The following is a 7,014-nucleotide window of genomic DNA, read 5'->3' on the forward strand; positions in this document are numbered from 1 at the left end:
AAAATGAACAAAGGAAAGAATCATGTGCAGGAAACTTTCATTGACTACACCGAGCTTTGACTGATATTTAAATCACTTACTCTGATTTCGGGATGTTTCTCCTGTGACCTTGCCTCTAGATGAATACATTTAGAAATTCTGTGTGCGGTGTTGAACGGTAATTTTTCTAGCTGTTTGTTTGCCCATCGATTGCAGTTGTAGTTTGCAATGACCTGTCTACATCATCAGGGAGAATCAAGTTAGCTAGCCGGCAGCAGGTTGCATCAGAGCCTTTATTCATCTTAAGTCTTCCTCACTCTCTTGTTTCTTCTCTTTCTTACGGTTCTTATCTATATTGCAATCTCTCCAGAATGTACATGATGTTATTAAAATAAGTGATGAATCAACTGAGTGGAAAATAAAATAAGAAGAAAGTAGGAAAAGTAAGTATTATCACCAAATCTTCATTATCTAAAGCTAATAAGCCACACCAGGGATATGAAAATTATATGGATCTGAATGCATAATTTTGGAGAATAATGGCCCTATTTAATATTTTCATTCAGGAAAGCTTACGAGCTGAAGAAACAAGTAATTTCTTCAACGCAAACTGTTTAGAAAAAAGCTCTGTTACCTAGCACCACGCACTGTGGGATATTATCCATTTGATCTTGCTTAATTATATCTGTGAAGGCGCAATGTCATATTTTAAGAGTGATTTGTATTGTGTTTAATCATTAGAAAGTATTACCTAGTTAAAATCTGTAAATATATGTTAAGTTGTCATGTTATTCTAAATAAAGATCATCTTAAAACAACTAAAAGTGAGCTAAATTTTTAGATTTTTATTGGACAGTAGCTCTGGGGAAAGAAAGAATAAACTGGAAAACTTGAGTCCTTGTCTTAAGGCTTCAAACTTTTCCTTCATGGCAAGTACCAAACTAAAAGTCGCAGACAGACATTCGTGTTAACATTTTAAAATGTCATTAGCAACAATTTCAAGTGTAAACATCAGGACCAAACAGAGTGCAGCGACTGTCCTCACAAGCAGTGTACTTGCCTATTTTCTGCATGTGTGCAAACAGTCAAGCCCAGGGTTAGATGAAAATTTAACATAATGCATGTTCTAGCTTGCTACAATAGCAACGTCTACTACAAAATGGTTAAAACAACCTGCATTTTTTTTTTCATCAGAATTCACTTGCGCTATATTTGGTACTAAAAGGGTTGGGAAGACCATTTTCAGAAAGAGGAGGAGTTGAGCAGTCCCAAGGTGGAGCTGTCTCGTGTTATATGACACTGGCAGTTTACAGCGCTCTGATGGGGATGGGCTTAAAGGCTGAGTCAAAAGCCAAGTAGTCTCTTTATTTACGCCTACCTCCCAGCCCTTGGCAATCTGACTAATAACAAACTGAGCTAACAAGAAAGACTAGAACGGGAGGAAGCAGCATCGTTGCAGCTTGGACCTACAAACTAAGAAAGCAAGACTGATCCATCTCTGCTCTGTGAAACATCTTGTTTATTTACTGCATCCGGCATCTTACAAATGGTTAACTATATGCAAAAAAAAAAGTCAGCATAGCCTGGAAGTACGCTGTGAATTTTAATTGGGGAGAAAAAAAAGACAACTGCTTCAGGATGCCTTAGTAACACTCTGTTTGAAATATTTTCAATGAAATTCTCAGCATTTTCTCTTGGGCCAGAAGTTTTAACTTTCTGAAGCACTGAGACTTGCCTCCAAGTGATATTTGAGAAGAAAGTACCAGTGGTCCGGTGTTGGCTTTTTTTTTCCAACACAGACACAGAATTACTTTGAACACCTCTTCCAGCTGTGTGTCCAGATAGCGCCGGGGAGCGTCTCTGCTTTAAAGGTAAGATGAATGTTTTGGTGCTTTTACAAACTTATTCTGCATGATCATAAAGGCATTGAGCTTATATCTTTGCTTCCTTTAACTTTGCATTAAAAGCTGTTTAGTTTCATTTTGGCTCAGCAGCACAGCAAACGCCGAAGCTGATGCCTGTTTTCTGTGCGAAGCAGACATTTAGCTGAACAGCTGGCTGCAGAAAAGAACACACATAATGATTAGCCACTATCCCTTTAATAACATGCAGAATGCGGTTGGAAACTAACTATGTGTGCTTTCAGAGGAAAAGGTCACTAGGAAATGCACGTGTTGAATTTGAAATATAAGTAAATAAATGATGCTTTGCATTGTGCATATGGTCCTTTTATTGTATGCTGACTTGCATATATGTGCTTTCTAAAAAAAATGTGAGTTTTGGCTTTTTTAAACATTGTCTGTGCTGTGGGTGGTGTGGAACCCCTCATTGCATGTCTGTATTTCTGAAAATATGAGAAATTGCCTCTTAGCTCATTGTGGAAAGAGTGAAATATACCTGAGATAATAACAGATACTGAAAGGCTGTCATCTAGTAATTATTGAGTACTTTCTCTAGAAGCTGTGCTTTGTGAGTGAATCACATTCCTTTCTGGTAATCGGTGGAGAAGTATTTTAAGTGTTGTGGAAGCTAATCCACAAGTTGAGTACTCTGAATCACAAGTTGCTGAATTCTAAGCACAGCACTTAGATTTGTTTAAAATCAAACTAATTCCTTCTGGAAAGATAAAATCTGATCATTTGTCTCTTAGTTTGATTTCTTCAGTTGCCTTTTGACTTCTAGAAGCATGGCATGACATATATTTTCAAGAAAGCAAAGTACTTTAGATACATTAAAGCATAGTTTCAGGTTATTGCTAGGACTTTGAAATATTTCATTGTGTGGTGGTTTACTAAGATTTACTAACATTTGAAGTTACTGTTCGCATCTTATCCAAAAGAAATGGAGGACGTTTTCGTTTGGAAAAGTTGAATTGTCATGGGATGTGGTGTGTGCCTCACAAGTTAGTATATGTAAAGTTAAGGAGTCATATTTCAAGGCTGCACATAAGATTATATACCTTAGCATCACATATATTTACTTTGCTACTGCTATCTTTTTAAAGTTGAGCTCCTTTTATGAATTATTGTTTCAGCTGCCTGGCTTGAGAGTTTAGGGAATTGTATAACATAATGTTGTTTTCTAGAAGCATAATTTTCTAACACTGGAGATATCCTCAAAGATTTTTACATGTTGCGTTTTTTAAGGTTAGCTAGAACTTAAAGCCTAATAATAAAAGAAATCAACAGCTTAATCATGTGATGACATTCGGTGTCCTAATGCTGATTTCATGACCTCATTAGAAAGTCATTTGTAGTTTATATGAGACATTGTTAATCCTTTTACAAGAGTCTAGAATATGTGCTGAAAATATTTTTAGTGTTTATATTTTAGCCTTTTCCTTAAAAAATAGAATAGTAATGAGAAATATTATAGCTGGAAAGTCAATACAAGGTGAGTTCAGTAAATTTCGACTAAGCACGTTTAACCATTTTATCTGACAGTATTGTACTTTACGAAATGCCCTAGAGAATCATGAAAATGAAGTTTGTTCGTTGTGCTTTACTTTATTATATAATCATTTTCTAAAGGTTTTTTAATAACTCTAAGTGTCATGAACCTGTGACTCAATAATACAAATTGTATTATGAATAGATTAAATAAAGATACTGCATTGAAGCATGTATGCATATGTACATGTACACACGCACATATATATGTACATACATCAATTCATCTTATTGTAACATTCCCATGAGTTCTCTGTCTTGCTGATTATCACCTAGATACCTGCTTGATGAAAATGTCCATTCTTAATTTATCTACTTTAAAGTAAAACAACAAAACAGAAAGAAAATAACCTCCACAGTGCAACTTTCCATCATATGACACATTAATGCTACATCTAACCAGTTTAAATTCCACTCTCATCTATTAGGATGCAGAATGCTTGGCAGGTGTGAAAATACTGCCAGCATAGCATTATAAATTCTCTAAATTTTATATCTTGATCATGATCTAAAGTAAATATAACCTATAATGAAACTTACTAATAATCATAGCAAAATAGAAGAAAAATATAATTCTAGCAGGGCATTTATATTTTCATAGTAATCAGTGATTCATGTTATGATGAAATTCTGTGATTTTGAAAATGCTAGATCCATGTTCTCCCTCCTGTTCCCACTAAGACCTCTTGCAACTGCATTTTATGTTACAGAATCTGCTTCCAGCCAATGCCAAGATGCAGCTGTTGATTCATCTCCTGCACGCCGCTCTCTTTGCCTGTGTATCTTTACAGTCCCAATCTCCAGGCCCCTCATTCAGGGGTTCCTGTGATTCTCTTTGCAATTGTGAAGAGAAAGATGGCACGATGCTAATAAACTGCGAAGACAAAGGAATCAAGAAGTTATCCCAAATAATTGTGCCACCATCAAGACCTTTCCACCTAAGCCTGCTAAATAATGGCTTAACAGTGCTCCGCACAAATGACTTTTCTGGGCTCTCTCATGCCATCTCAGTACACCTCGGATTTAACAATATAGCAGACATTGAGCCTGGCGCGTTTAATGGCCTTGGCCTGCTGAAGCAACTTCATATCAATCACAATTCTTTAGAAATTCTTAAAGAGGACACCTTCCATGGATTGGAAAACTTGGAATTCCTACAAGCAGACAATAACTTTATTACAGTGATTGAACCAAGTGCCTTTAGCAAACTCAATCGACTTAAAGTTTTAATCTTAAATGACAACGCTATTGAGAGTCTTCCTCAAAATATATTTCGATTTGTTCCTTTAACCCATCTAGACCTTCGTGGAAATCAGTTGCAAACTTTGCCTTATGTTGGTTTCTTAGAACATATTGGCCGAATATTGGATCTCCAATTGGAGGATAATAAATGGGCCTGCAATTGTGACTTGCTACAGCTAAAAATCTGGTTGGAGAACATGCCTCCTCAGTCTGTAATTGGAGATATTGTATGCAACAGCCCTCCGTCACTAAAAGGGAGCATATTAAGTCGACTGAAGACGGAATCTATTTGCCCGACTCCACCGGTGTATGAAGAACACGAGGATCCTTCTGGATCGTTACATGTGGCAGCAACATCTTCAGTAAGTGCTAGTCGCATATCAAGCAAGACCATGTTGATTTTAAAACCACCCACAAAGGCACCAGTTTTGATACCTTATATTACAAAGCCATCCACTCAACTCCCAGAACCCTACTGTCCTATTCCTTGTAATTGTAAAGTCCTATCCCCGTCCGGACTTCTCATACACTGTCAGGAACGTAATATTGAAAGTATCTCAGACCTAAAACCCCCTCCTCAAAATCCTAGAAAGCTTATTCTGGCGGGGAATATTATTCACACAGTAATGAAGTTTGATCTAGTGGAATATTTCACTTTGGAAATGCTTCACTTGGGAAACAATCGTATTGAGGTTCTTGAAGAAGGATCATTCATGAATCTAACAAGATTACAGAAACTTTATCTAAATGGAAACCACCTGACCAAATTAAACAGAGGTATGTTTCTGGGACTCCAGAATCTTGAGTACTTGTATCTTGAGTACAATGCAGTTAAGGAAATATTACCCGGTACCTTTAACCCAATGCCTAAACTTAAAGTCCTCTACTTAAATAACAACCTGCTACAAGTTTTACCACCACGTGTGTTTTCAGGCATTCCCCTAACTAGAGTGAATCTTAAGACAAACCAGTTTTCCCATCTACCTGTCAGTAACATCTTGGATGATCTTGACTTGCTGACCCAGATTGACCTTGAAGATAACCCTTGGGACTGTTCCTGTGACTTGGTTGGACTTCAACAGTGGATACAAAAGTTAAACAAGGACACTGTGACTGACAACATTTTCTGTTCTTCTCCAGAGTATCTCAACAACAAGGAATTAAAAGCTCTCACCACTGAACTTCTTTGCCCAGGTTTAGTAAATAACCCATCCCTTCCAACCCAGGCTGGTTACATTATTGTCACCACTCCTGCAACGGCCACAAACACAGCTGGTACTATTTTAAGATCACTCACAGATGCCGTCCCGCTATCTGTCCTCATACTAGGCCTTCTGATTGTGTTCCTAACGATTGTGTTCTGTGCTGCAGGAATAGTGGTTCTTGTTCTCCACCGCAGGAGAAGATACAAAAAGAAACAAGTTGATGAGCAAATGAGGGACAACAGTCCTCTGCACCTTCAGTACAGCATGTATGGTCATAAAACGACTCACCATACAACAGAGAGACCTTCAGCCTCACTCTATGAGCAACGCATGGTAAGCCCCATGGTTCATGTCTACAGAAGTCCATCCTTTGGGCCAAAGCACCTGGAAGAGGAAGAAGAAAGGAATGAGAAAGAGGGAAGTGATGCCAAACATCTCCAGAGAAGTCTTTTAGAACGAGAAAATCACTCACCGCTCACAGGGTCAAATTTGAAATATAAAACAACAGACCAATCAACAGAATTTTTACCTTTCCAGGATGCCAGCTCATTATATAGGAATATTTTAGAGAAAGAAAGAGAACTTCAGCAACTGGGAATCACAGAATACCTGAGGAAAAACATTGCCCAACTCCAGCCTGATATGGAGGTACACTATCCTGGGGCTCATGAAGAATTGAAGTTAATGGAAACGTTAATGTATTCACGCCCAAGGAAGGTATTAGTGGAACAGACTAAAAATGAATATTTTGAGCTCAAAGCTAATTTACATGCGGAACCTGACTACTTGGAAGTCCTAGAACAGCAAACATAGACAGGAGCTGGGATGCTTTTACAGAAATACTGTGATTCTGTCTTAAGCCCAAACCTTGTATGTAAGTGCCTTATGTGACTGTGTCATCAATCAGAACTAAGCACAGCAGTAATTCTTTGGGGGAAAAAAAAAAGAAGAAAAAGAAACTCAGGGATCACTGGGAGAAGCCATGACATTATTTTCCCGAATAAGATAAATCCTTGCCTGTAAATCATTCATTCAAGGATTATAGTAATATTTCTCCACATACTTAAAAGCGTTTCATAAGTCATCTTGCACAACAAAAAAGAGTCGAACATTTAAGTAACCATTATTTTCTTGAACTG

At 37.5% G+C, this 7,014-nt stretch overlaps 1 protein-coding gene across 1 annotated transcript; it reads left to right on the forward strand.

The window, feature by feature from the left end:
- Positions 1-1,342: 1,342 nt before the first annotated feature.
- Positions 1,343-6,810, forward strand: SLITRK6 (SLIT and NTRK like family member 6). Its single transcript, XM_040991026.1, has 2 exons — positions 1,343-1,850; positions 4,139-6,810. The coding sequence occupies exon 2, from the start codon at positions 4,163-4,165 to the stop codon at positions 6,686-6,688; it is 2,526 nt and encodes an 841-aa protein (XP_040846960.1). The 5' UTR covers positions 1,343-1,850; positions 4,139-4,162; the 3' UTR covers positions 6,689-6,810.
- Positions 6,811-7,014: the final 204 nt, after the last annotated feature.

The sequence above is a fragment of the Ochotona curzoniae genome, unplaced genomic scaffold (genome assembly GCF_017591425.1).
Source record: "Ochotona curzoniae isolate NIBS_2020 unplaced genomic scaffold, NIBS_Ocur_1.0 contig_64, whole genome shotgun sequence".
Lineage (NCBI taxonomy): Eukaryota > Metazoa > Chordata > Mammalia > Lagomorpha > Ochotonidae > Ochotona > Ochotona curzoniae.